The 19,368-nt window shown below is 37.0% G+C and overlaps 5 protein-coding genes and 1 long non-coding RNA gene across 6 annotated transcripts; 4 read left to right on the forward strand and 2 right to left on the reverse strand.

Annotated features, from left to right (window-relative positions):
- Window positions 23-1,173, reverse strand: LOC18789127 (acetyltransferase At1g77540). Its single transcript, XM_007225847.2, has 2 exons — window positions 671-1,173; window positions 23-246 (listed from the first exon to the last, which is right to left on the reverse strand). The coding sequence occupies exons 1-2, from the start codon at window positions 929-931 to the stop codon at window positions 169-171; spliced, it is 339 nt and encodes a 112-aa protein (XP_007225909.1). The 5' UTR covers window positions 932-1,173; the 3' UTR covers window positions 23-168.
- Window positions 1,929-3,920, reverse strand: LOC18792269 (V-type proton ATPase 16 kDa proteolipid subunit). Its single transcript, XM_007227473.2, has 3 exons — window positions 3,646-3,920; window positions 3,272-3,557; window positions 1,929-2,300 (listed from the first exon to the last, which is right to left on the reverse strand). Exons 1-3 carry the CDS (start codon window positions 3,725-3,727, stop codon window positions 2,168-2,170), a joined length of 501 nt encoding a protein of 166 aa, XP_007227535.1. The 5' UTR covers window positions 3,728-3,920; the 3' UTR covers window positions 1,929-2,167.
- LOC18793872 (BTB/POZ domain-containing protein At1g21780) lies at window positions 6,971-9,661 on the forward strand. Its single transcript, XM_007222612.2, has 4 exons — window positions 6,971-7,587; window positions 7,699-7,844; window positions 8,268-8,383; window positions 8,718-9,661. Exons 1-4 carry the CDS (start codon window positions 7,475-7,477, stop codon window positions 9,321-9,323), a joined length of 981 nt encoding a protein of 326 aa, XP_007222674.1. The 5' UTR covers window positions 6,971-7,474; the 3' UTR covers window positions 9,324-9,661.
- LOC18789158 (BTB/POZ domain-containing protein At1g21780) lies at window positions 11,480-14,551 on the forward strand. The gene is made up of 4 exons (XM_007222611.2): window positions 11,480-11,754; window positions 11,859-12,004; window positions 13,366-13,481; window positions 13,765-14,551. Exons 1-4 carry the CDS (start codon window positions 11,642-11,644, stop codon window positions 14,368-14,370), a joined length of 981 nt encoding a protein of 326 aa, XP_007222673.1. The 5' UTR covers window positions 11,480-11,641; the 3' UTR covers window positions 14,371-14,551.
- On the forward strand, window positions 15,672-18,116 carry LOC18789157. Its single transcript, XR_002269668.1, has 4 exons — window positions 15,672-16,460; window positions 16,556-16,703; window positions 16,997-17,079; window positions 17,654-18,116. It is a non-coding gene; the product is annotated as an uncharacterized LOC18789157 (long non-coding RNA).
- Window positions 18,491-19,287, forward strand: LOC109946478. Its single transcript, XM_020554455.1, has one exon. The coding sequence runs from the start codon at window positions 18,792-18,794 to the stop codon at window positions 19,125-19,127; it is 336 nt and encodes a 111-aa protein (XP_020410044.1). The 5' UTR covers window positions 18,491-18,791; the 3' UTR covers window positions 19,128-19,287.

A 19,368-nucleotide genomic window follows, 5' to 3' on the forward strand; every position in this document is an offset into this window, starting at 1 on the left:
TTGCTATGTATTCACATCAGCGTTAACCATAACATCAACGGTGCATATTTATTTGTAAATGATATCGTATTAGTAAAGCAAATAAACTTTTTTCCAGTTGAAATAGAACACCCAGCTACAGGCTTACAAGCATTTTACTAAATCCCATTAAACTATAACTGCAGTAAATCATATACTAGACTTCATCTCTCCTGGTCCTGAGTACAAAACAGTATTCCAGGAAGGGTTCCGCGGGAGAAAAGTGTCCTGCCAACACAGAAAAAAGAAAACAAAGAAATTATGTCAACCCAAAATAGAAAACAAAAGAGAAGAAGACCCAAAACCAGAGAGTATTTTTTCAACAGTCTCCAGAAAAACATTTGTTTTCCCTATGAATTAATCATCAAAATGAACAATAGATAAAAACAGTCTCATAGGCCAATGAGGCAAACTACAGCATGCACGCACACACAAAAGGCAGAAACAAACCATTTCCAGTTCTGGAGAAAAAAGTCTTAGTGAATGGAAACAAACAGGGCCAAAAATCACCAATAGGACCCAGAAATGAATCAGATTAGAAAACCCAAAAAAAATAAAAATCAAAGTTAATCCATAAAGATCAAATTTTGAGAGAAACCCAGAGAGAGAGAGAGAGAGAGAGAGAGAGAGAGAGAGAAGGTAGTTTACTGACAGAGACGTAAGAGCAGGTGGGGATGACAGAGATGGAATTGGACTTGGCGTGGTTGAAGGCCGCGACGCAGAGATGGGAAGCCAAGCCCAAGCCTCTCTTGGAAGATGGGACGAAGGTGTGCACCAAGTCCATCACTTTTCCATTTTCCCTGAGCACATACTCTATGTACGCCTTCTGGTCCTCCGATTCGAACCTTCGCTTGGCTTCGTTCCACACAATCTTTGGAGCTTCTGCCGCGGACGAAGCTGCTGGTGTTGCCATCTTTTCAATTCCCCTTTTCTGCGTGTCGTCTCTATATGTCTGTTCTCTGGTCTTACCAAATCCCCAAAAGCCTCAACTCTCCATATGGTGGGCACGCAGTTTGAACATGATAAATCAAATTTTTTTTTCCCCTTTTATTTATACAAGCGGATATTAGAGATGAAGGAATCAAAATAAGGACTTGGTAAATGATCTAAGCTACAAACTTTTTGCTTCATATATGTAAGTTCCACATTTGTAATTTAATATCGAAAAACTCAGAAATTAGATCAATTTAGATCAATTAGGGTGAGTAGTTGATTCCATACAATTCCTTCCCTTCCCATTTATGATTTCCCCATCTTTAACTTCTTTCCTCATTCTAAATAAGTAAATATACCATTAATATAATTATTAAAGAATACAGACCAAACTGTGAATGAAAGGCCCTTTTACAAGGAAAACTATAATAGTTTTTTTATAATTATTTTTAAAAAATCATTACTGAGCTTAAGCCTTTCTAGAAGGGTTCATATTTGTTTGGTGGAGTGAGATGAGATATCAAGATGAATTTTTTAGACACTGGGAGAGGGAACACACTGCATTCGACACTCAGGAGATCGATCTATATCTATAGACTATATGCGTGACCCGGAATTTATTCTGGTGAGTCTACCAAGTATTCATATAGGGTGTCAGGTGCCGGATGCCGGGTGCCGGGTCCAATGCATCTGATGTACACAAAACTAGTGCGGTCGTAGAGCAGGATTGATCACGACCAAGAACATCACAACATCCGACAGTAATAAGACAAAGTGAGATCCAACTTCATGTTATTGAGTCTCATAAGCTTTTTTGATAAAATGACGGTTGGTCTTGGCGGGTATTGCTTAAATTACAAATCAGCATTCAACTTCATCAGAGCATTGCTACTCAGATCTTTACGCAAATAACTAACGTTTAGAAACACACAGGCACAGCTTCTCACCTCAATTAGCCACTCACAACACAACAAATCTTAAAAACACCAATCCTCTTCAACAAGGTTAAGTTTTCATTAACTAATCTGTCCTTATTTTGGAGCATGAGAAAACTGACATTCAAAACAATTGTTTCTTCATAACTACAGGCATCGTGCAGCTCAAATAATATAACTCTAACTAAAATTAACCAAGCTATATAGAGACAACACCATTGTAAAGGCATAATAATAATATCCTCTTCAAATAATCTAGAGGAGCAACAAACTTGACTTCCTTAATCTGCGCGAGATTGCCCTGATCGGGATGAGAGGATGATCCCCACAATGAGGCCATACAAGGCAAGAGCTTCGGCGAAGATAAGGATAAGAATCATACCAACGAAGAGCTTTGGCTGCTGTGCATTAGCCCTGAAAACAATCCAAAACAAAATATGGAGAAAATATCATCCTGCTTGACATGTGTTATAGAGCAAAAAGACAGTGGTAATAAAGCTACAATAAATGTCATGAGAAGAGGGAAAAAAAGAAGAAGCTACGATCTAACTGTAAAATCAACTTAACTAGAAAGGAACCGGCTTATGAAAACACAGATCTAAACAAGCATTTTATTGAAAACAAGAAAATTGTCAAGAAAACAAACAGGCTAAAGCTGCTCAACCTATTGTAGTTTCGGCATGTGCTGCTGTCCATGTTATTGTTTTGAGTCTTTTGATGCATTACGATTATAACTCAAAGTTTGGAATCATATAGAAAACACATCTAGTTTTTAAAAGATGAACACCCTTTAACCAGACAGTCTTACACTTAAGCACACAAAATTAAAACGCAAAGGTAATACTCATATTTAGCCCAAACTAGCTTCACCTATTTCCTTGGAACCGAACATAAAAGCCAAGTTGTATTGAAGCATAAACCCAATACCCAATAGGAAATGCATTTCTACATAAGTAAAGCATCTCGGAATTCCACATTAGACATACAAAGAACCACCAACTTTGACAAACTATTGGCATATAAGAGATCCACCCCTTCTTGTAAGGTAATGCATCTCTGTTAATAGTGCTTTTCGTAGAAAACTTTTATTGTAAACCCAAGTGCTTCCTGGGTATTCATCTAGCAGTCCAAATATTTTGTTTATTTCATCATCCAAATGCTGGAAAAAAAAAAAAAACGGTTTTGTAATTTGAAACTGCTGTTGGCACTTTCGAACATTAATTTCTTCCATTCAATGCTAATCAATAGGGAACTAATTCACTGGTCCAATAAAAACGACATCTTATTACAGAAGCAAATATGATCACGACTAAAAGATCAACAAAGCAAACTCAGTTAAAACTACGAAACCACAAGCAATCAAGAGCTAAGAGTAAAAGGGTTACCGGACACCGGCGTCACCGACTATCCCAATGGCCATTCCGGCGGACAGTCCGGCGAGACCACAAGCAAGGCCAGAGGACAAGTGCGCGTACCCATCAAAGAGGTAATAAGATTTGGCCTTTGGGTTAATCCCGGTGCTAATAATAACAGCTATGATGAGCCCATAGATCCCAAGCACTCCAGCCATAACCACCGGCACGATCGATTTCATCACCAGCTCAGGCCGCATCACTCCCATGGAGGCCACACCCACCCCACTCTTTGCTGTGCCGTAAGCCGCACCCATGCCTGTGCAATCGCAATCATTTGAATCAGAAAGATCGAATCTTTGAGAAAATAAAATTGAAATTGAAAGGGTTTGAGAAATTGGAGTTACAGGAGAAGACGAGAGCTGCGGCGGCTCCGAGGAAGCCGAAGAAAGGAGCGGTTTCGTCGCCGCTGAAGGTAGAAGAAGCCATGTCTGTGTGTGTTTGGTTGCGGGGATTGGTTGTGTGCGCGAATCTGGGGTTTGGATGAAGAAGATAAAGCTCTATTGTTGTTTAATGTATGAAATTCTGTGGCTTCTGGATTTTTATGAGAGAGAGAGAGGAGAGAGTTGAATCGGAAGAGGACGGTTGATTTTGATTTAGAGTGGCGCACGGCTTGCGGTCAAATTTTTTTTTTTTTGGGCACGTTTTCACCTAACATTTTAATCGCACGATCCGGAAAAAAAAAAAAGATTTAAACGTTAGTTGATTTATTTAACTTTATTGGGAGAAAATAAATCACAGCTGATTTATTTAAATTCTCTACAATTTCCTTTTAAAAAAAAAAAACTTTTTTTAACAACTAAAGTGGAACCAATTAGTTGGAAAAGGAGCAACCAAAAAAAAAAAAGGGAACCAATTAACTTTTAATCTAATGATATTTCTTGATTAAAAAAATTTAGTTGTATTTATCTCGATTTTATTGAATGAAGTTTTAAGTTCAACTGTTATGGTTGACGATCATAATATATATTTGAAATAAGTTCTATACTTAATCGTGGCTAACTCTTATTATAGTAGTGTAGTTTTGTTATTAATGTTATGTTATGTATTGACTCGTTGTAAAAGTAATTTATAAATAGTTATTTGTAAAAAAAAAAGTGAAAATAAAATTATTTGCACTTACCCGCCTCTCACTCAGGTCTAGTAGAAGTTCGTGGGCCTATGGTTTGTGGATAGGGCCGTGGGTAAAGAGGTAGAATTGGACAATTTTAGTCCAGTCCAATCCCAGCTTAAACCCAATTGACTGCGAATGGAAGAAAATAAAACTGGCCACGTTGGTTTCCTTGTGTTAAAAGCTCTCTCCCCACCACCACAACTTTATACACAAATTATCTCTCACCATCTCCCGTTCAAAACTATATCACCAAGCACCATCCCTGATTAAACTTTTTCTTTATGATTAAAATGAGGCTTTGTTAAAGTTTTTTGGGCCTTTCTTTGTTGCTTTCTTCTTTATTAGTCATGTCCCACTCTTTTCTCCAGTTTTATTTTAGTTGGGGTAGACAGAGGCTATAATGAGGAGTTTAAAGTAAGGAGACTATTTGATGAGGCCAATTCTACCATTAAAATATTTAAGTCCCATAGTTTCTTTACATTTGTTGATGGTGAGATCAGTGGCGGAGCCAACTAAGCACCAGGGTGGGCCCAGACTCTCTCTCAATTTTTTTATTTTCTCATATTTTTACTTATATGTTTGCTTCTTGGAGTAAAAACTCTTTTTTTTTTCTCCTTCTCTTCCTCTTTTGATTAATTTAAGCTTTGTGAATTCCCTTTTCCCCCATTTTACATGTCTAAGTAGGGTATCTGTTCACCCGTTTGCGTGTTTACTCCTGAGGTGGAAGGGCGAAGTTCCCCACTGGCTTGGAGACCACTTGTTGGTCGACAAGTCAGCTTTCTTTGGTGTGTGAGCGTGCCACTGCTGGCAATGTAAATTCTAGCAGACTTATTTTTAGAGTGGATAACTTACGCCTCAAGTTACTGACTTCTAAAACAAATGATTGTGAATTTAGGTGAGGAATATCTCCCAAGTAAGTTCTTTTCTTGCCTCAGACTGGTGATGACTTTCATAATTTATCTCAGTATCAAATGGTTGTTCTGGCCAGAATAGATAATAATAAAGTAGACTGTTTCAGGCAGAACTGCCTTTTACAAAATTAAGAAGGGAGAAATCAACTCTAGAAAGACAAAAAGATGGCTGGAATCCCATTTCTGCCTGGGTAGAAACTTCTGATCCGGGCTGGACTGGGTACATCTGTGCTGGACTGTGCTGTCAACAACTTTAGCTGCTTGGCTTCAGCTGTAAATCGATACCAAAGTTCAATTTTGGCAGAGTTTCAATCTACTTCAAGCCTTGGGAGACTTTTGAGCGGGCAGAACTGCAGCTTCTTCAGTTTGAAGGGACAGAAGTGGCTATTCTCGAGGATTTAGCAAGCTGGAACTATGCTGTAAAATTTGTTGAGGTTTTCATATTTGTGAAAACTCAAACTATGTTTGTCTTGGCTTTTGCTGAACCAAATTTGTAACGAGAGGGATCTCGTTTTCAGAAGACTTATTTTCTAAATCTGAACTTTGGAATTCTGATCTAAAGCTGTTTTTCTCTTCGGATTCAAGTGAGCTTTTTCTTGTTTGTTTTTTTTGATTGATTGATGAATTCAGTCCTTTTGTTTCTTTGCCTTCTTTCGCTTTTATAAGAGATCCTCCTAAGGAGGCCATTTTTAATCCTAAACAAATGGGCGGCAAAAAAGATCTCCTATAATGTAAAGTAAGAAGGGTTTCTTATCAATCAAGGCAGATAGGTTCTGAGCAGTCACCTCCTAAAAACAGTTCCTTCCCTGGTTTCCTGGGTGGCAGCTTTCTAATTCAACTAACGCCACCGTCTGTGTGGGCTTTTTATGGCGGTTTTGGCTCTTTTTCTTTTGTATTTTCTGAGTGGTTCCCTGTTTTCCGTTCTAATTTAGAAAGCGTGATCCGTGAATTCCTTGGGAGATGGTGTATTGATTTGGAGCAAAATCTTGAACACAGATGGGTTTTTGATCTTCAATTGGCAGTGTTTCAGAGACGTCCCTCTCACATTTTTAAACTTTAGTTGGAATTGCTGACTTTTCCAAAGTTGATGCAATCACGTGGGTGTGTCTTTGATCCCTTGGTTTTGAATCTATTGAAAATTACGGGCTGATCTTTGAAGCCCATTTCGAAAGTTTCCAAATCTGGGCTTTCTTTGGGCTGAGGCTTTATTTCCAACATTTTTGGTGTGAAGCCCAATCTGTCTGGATCTTATTTCTTGTTTTTCTCAAGTCTCTGGGCTGGGCAGGCAATTTTATCATGGGCTTGTCTTTTGGTCTTGGGCGTGCCGAATTTGGGCCCAAACAGTATCTTAATATTGGGATTTATGAACATTTTTTGTATTTCTTCTCTCTGTTGAAGTATAAATTGTTAAATTTTGAGTCTTTAATAGTGTAGACGATGAGATTAATATTCAACCATGTTAAAATATGAAATTCAGGACAATTATGATTGTAATAGATGGATAAATTATTAATTAGTATGAAATGATATTATTAACTTATTAACCTATTTAGCGCTTGAGGACTCCTATTCGAATTATTTTTAAATTTTTTGTGAAGGACCCCCTCTAATATGAAATCCTGGCTCCGCCACTGGGTTAGATTGACCTCTTCAAATAGCCTCCTCACTTTAAACTTTTCATTATGGCCTCCTCGTTTGGTTGGTGAACACCTTTACTTACACAGCAAGGTTGATAATGCAAAGTACACAACAAATCCAAAAAAGAAAAGAAAAGAAAAGAAAAGAAAAGGTTACTTTCAACAAAAGAGTCCCCAAAGAAGTAACATACTACTACCTTTGCCACCATGATCATGTCCGCAAATAATCCTGTAAAAATCTTCTGAGGAATCAGATAAAAGAAAAAAAAAAAAGAAGCCAGAAAAGGAATTTAGAAAACAAATGGTGTAGTTTGACTTGAAATTGATCACTCCACGCACTTGGCATTGCCGTGAAAAAAGTTTTGTCTACAAAACTTTGTGAGGAAGGTCTAAGGTAAACAAATCAACCCACCACTCAACAAAGCAAAAGACCAAGTCAGCCAGGAGTCACAGAGAGTAAGAGAAGAGCTTCATCAAAAACTTCAAAGGCTGGTCAGAAAGAAAGCTCAAAACAATGGCCGATTCAAAAGTAGAGACGATCTCAAGACTTGCCCAATGGAGAATCGAGAATTTCGGGCCTTGCTCTTACAAAAGGTCCGATCCTTTCAAGCTCGGAATTTGGAATTGGTACTTCCTTCCCACAAAAACCATTTTTGCCCAACTCTCCTTTTTCTTTGATTTCTTTGTTTTCTTTGCTGATACGGGTTCTGAAATTGAGTGTTTTTTGTTGGTTATCAGGCATTTTTCTATAGAGAAGAATCGGTACCTCTACATTCGTTTGTTTCCAGAGCCATCTCGTGTGTCCAAAGAACAGCCTCCTCTTGCTCGCTTTGTTCTTAGAGTCTCCAGTTCCGGCCCTGGCCGCAGACCCTACATCTCTCCTGGTATGTCTTTCTTTGATTTTTACTTCAAGTTCAAATTTTTTGCTATGGTTTATAATTGTTGGCAATGGTTGTTTGAATGCATCACTTTTAGAAATGTGGTTAAAATTGTTCAAAGTTGTATAATATACGTAGTTGGTCTGGTGCCCATCAGCTCAAAGTTGTATAACATGCAACTTGAAATGCTAAAGTTTGTTTCTTTTCCGATTGAAGGGCTAACTGGTAGGCTGAATATATATCATCAATGTCTTCCATTGTTCATTTTGCTCTTGAAAGTTCGGTGATTTTTGTTCGTATGGGAAATATTGAACTTACATATATTTGTTTTGGAAGTCTCCAATATGATAGCCATTTCTTTTTCTTTTTAAGGAGAATGCACTGAGCAGTAATTCTGTTCCTGTAATGCTTCTCTGCTTCTTGTTACAGTTCATGAAAGACTGCTTCGCACAAGTGACGACTTTGTCTGGCCTGTTGATTCCACCTTCCTTGGTCGCTTCATCATTGATGTTGAGTTTCTTGACTTGAAGATATGCCCTTTAAATGTGAGTTCCATTACATAGTGTTTTTTGTGTTAGTTTCATTGCATAGTATTCTTTCTGGTACTTACATATGGGTATGGGTATGCGTGTTTTATGAATTTTTTGTATTAGAACAGAAGGATTTTAATTATTGCTGATTATCTCTCTCACTAGTGGACTGTGGGCCACAAAAACTTCATTAAATGGTGAAAAGTTATAATTTACAACTCAATGATTTTATTTTCTTTTTGCTTTATCTTGAATTAAGTAACAAGTAGTGATATCTTGAGGACTTGATTTCTTACAATTATATTTTAGTGCAACCATGTGTCCTTACATCCTCTAAGAGTGGTCTCAGGGTGGGGAGGCGAGTCCTGTATGGCCTGCTGATGGATTGATGCAATCCGTATCAACCCAAAGCACTCTCCGATGCCTCTCTCGCATGCTTGATGAGGGCATCCATGCTGATGTCACTATCAACACTGCTGAAGGCACTTTAAGAGCTCACAAAGCAATTCTTTCTGCAACTTCTCCTGTGTTCCAAAGCATGTTCAATCACGACCTTAAGGAAAAAGAGTCCTCCACAATCCACATAAAAGACATGTCCCTGGAATCTTGTATGGCTCTTCTCAGTTACCTGTATGGAACCATTAAACAAGAGAATTTCTGGAAGCACCGGTTGGCACTTCTAGGTGCGGCGAACAAATATGACATTGCAGACCTAAAAGATGCCTGTGAGGAAAGCCTTCTGGAAGATATTAACTCCACAAATGTCCTTGCGAGATTGCAAGAGGCCTGGTTGTACCAGCTGAATATGCTGAAGAAAGGATGCTTGACGTACTTGTTTGATTTTGGCAAAATATACGATGTTAGAGACGAAGTAAACGACTTTTTCAGGCATGCAGACAGAGACTTGATGATGGAAATGTTTCAAGAGGTGCTTACTGTTTGGAAGCCTTTATAACTTTCTTTTTATGGAGTTCTTACTGTCATTTGCAGTCTGCTGATTGATAATTGTATATATAGTCTTTGGTTCAAGTATCCTCTGAGATCATCTGTGTGGTTTAATGGTGATGTTGTTCTCCTATGTATGATAAAAAAATTACGATCCCAGGTGACCTGTTTGGCATTCGGTTTCGAGTTCATATAGTGTCATGCCCCACATCTCATGAGCATTATAAATTGCTTGTGTTGGTTTAAGTTCCAAACCCTACTTCTTTGCACATAAGAATCTATTGTACTTATAATTTTGCTGTTACATTGATGAAGGAATTAATGGGTCTTACTAGATGCTTTTCTTCTTTTTTTTCGGTCGTACTCATTAAACACTAACGTTTGGTAGTGGACTTGCTTTGATAGAGAGGGAGTATGTTTTTATTGAGCACTCTTTTGAAACTCATCATGTTTATTTGATTTAATCTTGATTCAGGTATATTGGGGGAAATGTTTGTATGATTAGACTACCCTGAAGCCTTGACAGGAGCCACATTGAGTCAATGAAGTGTATATTGTGAAACTTTCGAATGTTGGAATAACAATAGAAAATATGAATTTAAAGATAATAATAATTCTCAATAAAATTGTAATAATCAAAATACAATAAAAAATTTATTTAAAATTAAGGTAAATTAATAAACACAAATAGAAATACTGACAACTTATCGATAGAGGCTTGCAAGAATTGCAATGTTCTAAAGACAAATTTGACCCATGCTCTTGTGCATGCAGTTTTGTACATGTATCCATCTCTTAGGATTTAACAATCGATAATTCTAAATTGAAGCACTTCAATTTAAGACTTTGGCGAGTCAATTATATATTTGTACTCTCAAGACTAGACTTAGAATTGATCAAAAGAGTAAAACTAGAGCACTGGGGAATACTCTGTTTGTCCACGGGTAAGTACTCCTCTGCAAGGAGGAAATTGTTGGGTTTATATAAAGGAGTTGATTTTCCTACTCATCTTTTCTTCATTTACACTCTCTTTTGTTTTTTTATTACTTTTTAATAAATTTTTTTTTCTCTTTCCTGTTTTACCCTTGCCCTATTAATTTCTTTTTACTTCACTTTTATATTATTTCTTTTTACTGAAAATTATCTTTGATATGGATGAGATTGCTGAAAATTCAAAATTTGTAATGTCAAGGTAATGGTATTGATAATAACCGAAAATTGATATTTTGTCTATGATCAGTGAAGAAGATATGATGACAGGTTATTGGGAAAAAAAAATTGGTGTAAAAATCAAGCAATCAAGCATAAAGTACTCATGCCATATCCAATATTACATTAAAATAAAAAAAATAAAAACACATTCGAAATTACCCTGCTGATATGCTTTTAATGATAATAAATCATCTCAGCGTAGTTTCCTGTGGTGTATTTTGTAATGGCCCAGTAAAAAAATGGTTTTAAGAAGGACGCTAAGGTGGATTTTAATGTTTTCGTACAATAAAATTGTCTCTTGCTCAAAAAACTGTAACAGCGAAACTGTTCATTATGGGTTTGTTGAAACTTTGACTTTGAATTTACTTCACTTTTATATTATTTATAAAAAAATAAATAAAATTAAAAATGCAGTTTAAGTTGAAAAATTAAGTATATAAAAAAATAATAATAATAAGTGAAGTAAAAATGAAATTAATGTAGAGTAGGGTATAATAGGAAAGAGAGAACAAAAAGAATAAAATTGTTTAAAAAGTATTAAAAAACAAAAAGGAGTGTTAGGGGAGTGGGAAGATCGGCTCCCTTGTATAAAACCCAAACATCATTCTTAAAAAACTTATTTATTAATTTATCTTCTGAATTTTACGGAAAATCTCAGCTTATCTCATGACTTTACAACTAGGTCAATATGCCCTCTTTGCTTTTATTCTGTGTCCTACGTTGCTCCATTGTTTTTTTAAACACTTAAAAATTTAAAATCAAAGAGTTAATTATGATTACAAGTATAGACATGTGTTAAAATAGTACACACTGAATTAAAATAGTGAACAAAAATGCTCCAATTCTTTGCATATCGCAAATAATCCTGTAAAAATCTTCTGAGAAATCAGATAAAAGAAAAAAATCTGCCAGAAATGGAAAACATTGGCAAAACAAATGGTATTTTTTTCTTCGAAGAATTAAAGAAACAATATTGCTGGGTACCAGTAGAAGTTGGTAAAGTTTGACTTGAAATTGATCAAGCCACGTACTTGGCATTGCCTTAAAAAAGTTTGTCAGGAAAGCAAAGACCAAGTCAGCCAGAATAAGTCACAGAGAGTGAGAAAGCTCACAACAATGGCCGATTCAAAAGTAGAGACGATCTCAAGACTGGCCCAATGGAGAATCGAGAATTTCGGGCCTTGCTCTTACAAAAAGTCTGATCCTTTCAAGCTCGGAATTTGGAATTGGTACTTCCCTTCCCACAACACCCATTTTTACCCGACTGTCCTTTTTCTTTGTTTTCTTTGTTGATATGGGTTCTGAAATTGAGTGTTTTTAATTGGGTTATCAGGCATTTTTCTATAGAGAAGAATCGGTACCTCTACATTCGTTTGTTTCCTGAGCCATCACGGGTGTCCAAAGAACAGCCTCCTCTTGCTCGCTTTGTTCTTAGAGTCTCTAGTTCCGGCCCTGGCCGCAGACCCTACATCTCTCCTGGTATGTCTCTCTCTTATTTTTACTTCAAGTTCAAATTTTTTGCTATGATTATGATTGTTGGGGATGATTGTTTGAATGCATCACTTTTAGAAATGTGGTTAGAATTGGATATGCATAGTTGGTCTGGTGCCTATCAGCTCAAAGTTGTATAACATGCAACTTGGAATGCTAAAAGTCTGTTTCTCTTTAGATTTGAGGGGCTAACTGGTAGGCTGAATCTTATATATCAATGTCTTCCATTGTTAATTTTGCTCTTGAAAGTTTAGTGATTTTTGTTCATATGGGTTTGATGTAGTTTCCGTGATGTTTGGAAGTTAGTATATGAATGATAGAAAATGTTCATAAGTCGGTAATAACTGAAGATAGTGATTGGAAGTAGTACATAAGTCAGGGTACTATATCTGAAGGCAGTTGAGTTGTTTTGTTTAATTTGTGTCCTGGTTTGGTACGAGTCCTACAATGTATAAGATTTTGTTTGAAGGAATCTGTCCTTACATCATATGATTCCAGGCATCGGATAGTGAAGTTTGGGATTTTCATTACCTTCTTCCTCTGTATCTGTTAATTTAATTTGTACCTCTGCTTTGATATACGACAGCTGTTCTGTCTGGTTGTTTTAGCCAAAAAGACAGAAGCTTGGTGCCATGCCCTTTTTTCTTTTATTAAAAAACACATCCAAATGTCTCTTGTACTGTTTATTTCTGTCCTTATACACTCATCGTGAAAACTTTCACATGGATTTGCCATCCTAGAGGTTATCTGAAATCTGGTTTTATCTCATTTACTGGGCTCTCAATTCATCTTCCGCTTCTCTACTAAATTCATGTGTATGGATTCTTGGATGATATTTTGAGGCAGAACTGGTAAGTGATCTTGACATATCTCAAACATAGCATATAGCTGTGTTTCAGTATGTTTATCAAAATATGATACCGTCTTGATACTTATTTAAAACACTAAATTAATATGTAACTAATATTTTGAAATAAAAAGGCTGTGATGCAATGTAGAGAGGACCATTAATAACCTGGACATTTCACCCCTTTTCTGATCATCAGCTACAATTAAAAAGAATATGCTTCTGTGTATGACTTATGCTACAATTGGTTAATGTGCTTTGATGTAATACATCCAACTCATGGATCTGTTCTGTGGAAATAGGGATTCAAAATTAAGGCAACAAACTTATGTGTTTCCTTGCCCATGGGCACTTTGGAATATCCCACCTCCATCAGAAATATTGAACTTACATATATTTGTTTTGGAAATCTATAATATGATAGCCATTTCTTTTTCTTTTTAAATAGAATGCACTAAGCAGTAATTATGTTCCTTTAATGCTGATTTGCTTCTTGTTACAGTTCATGAAAGATTGCTTCGCACAAGTGAAGACTTTGTCTGGCCTGTTGATTCCACCTTCCTTGGTCGCTTCATCATTGATGTTGAGTTTCTCGAATTGAAGATATGCCCTTTAAATGTGAGTTCCATTACATAGTTATCTTTGTGTTAGTTTCATTACGTAGTTATTTTTGTGGTAGTTTGATACGTGTGGGTATATGTGGTTTATGAATTTTTGGTTTTACAGATGGATTTAAATTATTGTTGATTATCTCTCTCACTGGTGGACCTAGGGCCACAAAAGCTTCATTAAATGATGAAAAGTTATAATTTACAACTCTTCAGCTTGCTTTATCATCAATTAAGTAACAAGTAGTGATATCTGGAGGACTTGATTTCTTACAATTCTCTGATTAAATCAGGGTGGGGAAGCTAGTCCTGTATGGCCTGCTGATGGATTGATGCAATCGGTATCAACCCAAAGCACTCTCCGATGCCTCTCTCGCATGCTTGATGAGGGCATCCATGCTGATGTCACTATCAACACTGCTGATGGCACTTTAAGAGCTCACAAAGCAATTCTTTCTGCAACTTCTCCTGTGTTCCAAAGCATGTTCAATCACGACCTTAAGGAAAAAGAGTCCTCCACAATCCACATAAAAGACATGTCCCTGGAATCTTGTATGGCTCTTCTCAGTTACCTGTATGGAACCATTAAACAAGAGAATTTCTGGAAGCACCGGTTAGCACTTCTAGGTGCGGCGAGCAAATATGACATTGCAGACCTAAAAGATGCCTGTGAGGAAAGCCTTCTGGAAGATATTAACTCCACAAATGTCCTTGCGAGACTGCATGAGGCCTGGTTGTACCAGCTGAATATGCTGAAGAAAGGATGCTTGATGTACTTGTTTGATTTTGGCAAAATATACGATGTTAGAGACGAAGTAAACGACTTTTTCAGGCATGCAGACAGAGACTTGATGATGGAAATGTTTCAAGAGGTGCTTACTGTTTGGAAGCCTGTATAACTTTCTTTTTATGGAGTTCTTACTGTCATATGCAGTCTGCTGATTGATAATTGTATATATAGTCTTTGGTTCAAGTATCCTCTGAGATTATCTGTGTGGTTTAATGGTGATGTTGTTCCCCTATGTATGATAAAAAAATTACGATCCCAGGTGACCTGCTTGGCATTCGGTTTTGAGTTCATATAGAGTGTCATGCCCATATCTCATTGGCATTATAAATTGCTTGTACTGGTTTAAGTTCCGAACCCTAATTCTTTGCACATACGTGGGAAATAAATCAATGAAAGGAAGATGAGAGTTGTGAATAAATAATGCATTGCAAGAACCCCTAGAGCAAAAAAACTGACCTGTTTTATGAAGCCAATCTTGAAATGGATCTGCATAGTTATCTTTTAAGTGGCAAAAGCTAAAAGTCGAGCAACAGGGTTTGAAAGCCTAATATGATTGTCGTAAAACCACCCTATTCCAACAAAATAAGAATAATAAGAATAATAAGAATAATAAAAAATGAATAAATGGAGAAAAAAAGGGACTTCTTCTCTTTTTATAATGCACATCCCTTTAATTTCTTTAGGGTAAAGAATGCTTTTTACCATATAATTTATTAAATGTTTAATTTAGTCTTGTGCTAGTTTGACGATGTTATCCTCTTTTTTGTCACCAAGGGAACTAAACAATATTATCATATAAGGAAACTGTTACAATATTTTTTGACAAGGAAATTGTACATTAATTGATAATAAAAAAAAGAAACAAATTAAATGAGATTATACAATGCAAAGCCGAAAATGTAAAATGCCACATTAACAAAAATGAGTGTAATTATTAGGAAAAAAGATATTCTACTATTTATTTTTTGGTGTCGATATTGTGTTTATGTTTTAATTGCATATAATTAAATGAAGTCTAAAAAGATTAGTAGATGATCCGACTTAATTATTAGCGAGCAATGCATAATTTCCTTTCTCTTTTGTCTTCGTCAAAAAAAGAATGCTACCCTAAAAAAAAAAGTGATAAATATATTATAAGCACACAGTTAGAAGCAATAATTAATATGTCTCCAACATAAAAACGAACACTGCTAATCCGGTGCCAATTTATTTATTTATTTATTTTGGGTACAAGAATTCATGTCTTTTTGATACCTACTTATTTTATTTTTGTTTTCTGTCTTTTGCCATATTGTGCCCACTTGTAAATTTGGTAATGTTACTTAGAACCTGGGTAGCCCAGCAAACCGACTGGCCTAAGTAAGTAAATAAATTTACATGATTCGCTTCGCTCATTCGTTTCACAACCTCGATCGAAAAACAGAGAAAAAAAATTTCCCAAAACTTTTTAGAAAGACCCCTTTCACTTTTCTTCACAGTTTTTGAGCTCTCTGTGTTGCTGAACATGGAGACCATCTACCAATACTCCATCTCTCAAGTTGAACAACAAAACCAAGTTTTGCCCACAACCCATCTCCTCGCTTGCGACTGTTTCATCTTCCGCTTAGACTTCACCCATCAACTCAAATTGTGCTTCCCTCAGGATTTGAACATACCCTTGAACTCAATTCAAGAATCCTTCTTTGTACCCTTTGATGTGTTTTTCTCACACACCCAAGAAACCATCCAAACCGTACTATCTGGCTCTGGTGTTTCAATGGACTTTGTTCATGTCCTGCTGCCTGAAGTTCATTCTTTTGCTATGGACGTTGCCCAGGAGCCTGCAAATGCTGGACCCAGAATAGTCCCATTGGTTTTGGCTGTTCTTGCTGTGACACCTTTTGATGACCGTGACCAAATTGAGAGGGCTATAATGGAATCTGGGCAAGTCTTTAATCCAGTCCCGGCTGCCAAATCCTCCATTGCGGGGCTCAAGAAGGTCAAGATTGACAATTTGAGCGTGACAAAGGAATGTAGCATCTGTTTGGAAGAGTTCTCTGCTGGGTTGGAGGTTGTGCTCATGCCCTGCTCTCATCTTTACCATAAAGATTGCATTGTTGAATGGCTGAAAAGAAGTCATCTGTGCCCCTATTGCCGCTTCAAATTGCCAACTTGATTGCATTGAATTATCTCAGTGTGTGTTGAATTGGATTGCCAAAGGTAAATTTATTGTTTTTCAACAATTGGGATTTATTTCTTTGAAGTGATTGACGTTGATTGAATTGACGTTTTGGCCTTTCTTGATCTTAAACCAGTTGCCACATCTCGTGGTGCATACAGCATATTGGCTGTGTACATTCAAGAACAAGTTTGATGGGTTGATCACATTCAAGGATTACACGCTTATCAAGACTATAATGGAAATTGGGGTGTTTCCTAGATCAAGATGAGCTTCTTGTACTGGTATGGCCGCTTCTCTATCCCTTTTATGTGTTTCCATTTTGTCATCTGTGGCCATTCTTGGTCATATAAATCTCATTCTGTATATGTAATATTATTGTCAAGGTTTTGAAATCTTGCATAAGAATTATTGCTTTATACTATCAGTTTTAACTACTGATTATTCCTTGTTTCTGATTTATATAAAGCAACTAATGATTAATTGATTGCATTGTGTAATTCAGCGTTTCTGCTTTTTTGCTGAAAAAATCAAGGGAGTTATACGGCAATGTTTTGACGGTTTTTCTTGGTTACAGAAGATTAAGAAGGGAACTTGTATGGCAATGCACAGGCTAGTTACTTTGAATATCTGATTGAGAGGAAGAAGCAACATGTTCTGGTAAGGAAGTTATCTCATTTTACTTTCTGCATATTTTGTTCACAATAGTCCAGTTTACCTTAACCTCATGGTAGCTTGTTTTCTTCATTGCTCAACCATTTTGAGTTAGGATGCCGTTCCTTCTTCATATTTTAACATTATGCCTCCCTAATTATTAATGCATGATTTCAAAAGTAGGATTTGAAGGGCAAATAGATTTACAAGATCAGATAGAAAATGAAGATATGTGCTAAGCGTACAAAGGAAAAATAGAAAAATTTCATCGAGGGTACTAATTAGTGTGGCATTGGTAGATCGAGTGTAAATCAAATTGCAGAGGAGGTTGATATCTGATGTGGGTTTCTGTAAGAGTTTCTTGCACTGATTGGTGCTGTGGACTTATAAGGTGTTAAGTTATTATGAGAGTATGTTATGTTGGAATGAAATTGATGTAATGGGATGTCTGGATAGATCATATTTCAGATTTGCATTTTGATTTATGTGTCTCCACTTTTCTACTGTTTTCCTGGGCAATAATGAATTTCATCGTATTCCTTATCAAAAAGCTAAAAGAAATTATTGTATTTTGGTACAGAAATTTGCACATCAGATGCGAAGGGGTACATTCAGAACAGATCATGAAGTGCTGATGAAGCTGAAAGCACTCGTGCATTCGCCTTTTAAATGCAAAAAACATGGAAAAAGTTCGGCTCCTGTGATGATCCTTGTCCAGTGAACACAAACAGTTTCTATTTTTTCGAAACAGGTGGCTCTTTGAGCCTTGTTTGATCTGCTGGTTACAACAAGATCAGCCATGCTCTATTTAGCACTGCTTTAGTCTGCAGTTGGCTTCCCAGTTCTTGTGTTATTTGCGGGGTTTTGGTTCTAGTCCCCCCCATTGTATTCTTTTTTAAAAAATGGTTTATTAATAAAATGGAGGGACGGGCGGGGGGCTCCCAAAAGTGTAGGTCCCCTCTCCTTCGGGATTGAGGGTGGACGCTTGCGTCTTGTGACCTTCACTGAGGAGCTAATCTCGCCTAATCCTCTAGTAGAAAAAAGTTCGTGTTGCAGTGCCTCAAAATATTTTAGCCAGTTCTGCTATATACCAAAGCCGCAATCCTTTGGTTGAAGCAAAATAGTGAGATACATCAGATCAACTCTGCCATCCCACTCTCTCCTTATCCAGCAAAATAATGGCTTTTTTCTAATGTCCTCCAAGTAGAGGAAAAAACCACTGCCATTGATGTTTTGGAAGGGAGGTATGAGCTTCATCTTCACCAAGCTTCTTTCAATTAGACTTGTATTGTTCGTTTTGAATTGTTTTCCAAACCCAATGAGAGATTTTCTATCCAAGCTTCATCAAAAAGAGATTTAGAAATTCAAATAGATAATAAACATTGATGAGAATTGCAACGGCCAGTCAGGGCGGTGAGTTCGTTCCCTTACATCTAGGTTCGAGTATTCCTCTATCACTTACATAAAAAAATGGAAGTAATTTTCATTTAATGAGAATTAACCGTACTTAATAATTACTTTAATTAATTAAGGCTACACAACACATGGAGCTCCTGTAAAACACCCTCCAGAATTCCACCGAACCCTCCAGAAAAAAGCTTCAACTACTAACGGCCTCCACCTCCTCTCTATCAATTTAAACCCAAAGCGACAAACCGTCCGAAAACAACAGAACAATAAAATTCAGAGAGAGATTTTGAAAAATTAGAAAAGAGAAAATGTTCTTCTTCTTCGCTGGAGGAGTGGAGCAGCAGGTCCGGCAGGTGCTGACATCCAGTGCGGGCAGGTGCATAGTGTGCAGGTCGCCGGCGGATATGGTGGACTACGAGAAGGTACTGAAGGTCTTCTTCGTCCCCGTATGGCGGTGGCCCGGAAAGGAGCCCGTCATGCACTGTAACAATTGCAACCTCTTCTTCCCTCAGTCGTACTCTCTGCCGCCTCCGAAGACCGCCGATGACTCTGCGGCGGTCTCGGAGGCTCTGCGCTGTCGTTTCTGCGATCGGGTTGTGGAGCCGGAGTTCAGCTTCTGCCCCTTCTGTGGCTCCGCTATATGAACATCAATTTGTCCCTTCATGACTGCCCTGTTTTGTGTATCTTTGTAAATTGGAATAAAATTGGGTTTTGTTCTTCTTCCCATTTGTGTTAATGTAATTGTTGAGAAATGAAAATGTAACAGAAGGAAATGAAATTGGTATCAATTTGTCATTTCAATCATGAGAAACACTCAATTGGCAAAAGTTTGAGCTTGTTCTTTGGAAATTTGGATTTTCTGAAAAATAAATGCTAAATCTTTAG

This window comes from Prunus persica, chromosome G1 (genome assembly GCF_000346465.2).
Source record: "Prunus persica cultivar Lovell chromosome G1, Prunus_persica_NCBIv2, whole genome shotgun sequence".
Taxonomy (NCBI): Eukaryota; Viridiplantae; Streptophyta; class Magnoliopsida; order Rosales; family Rosaceae; genus Prunus; species Prunus persica.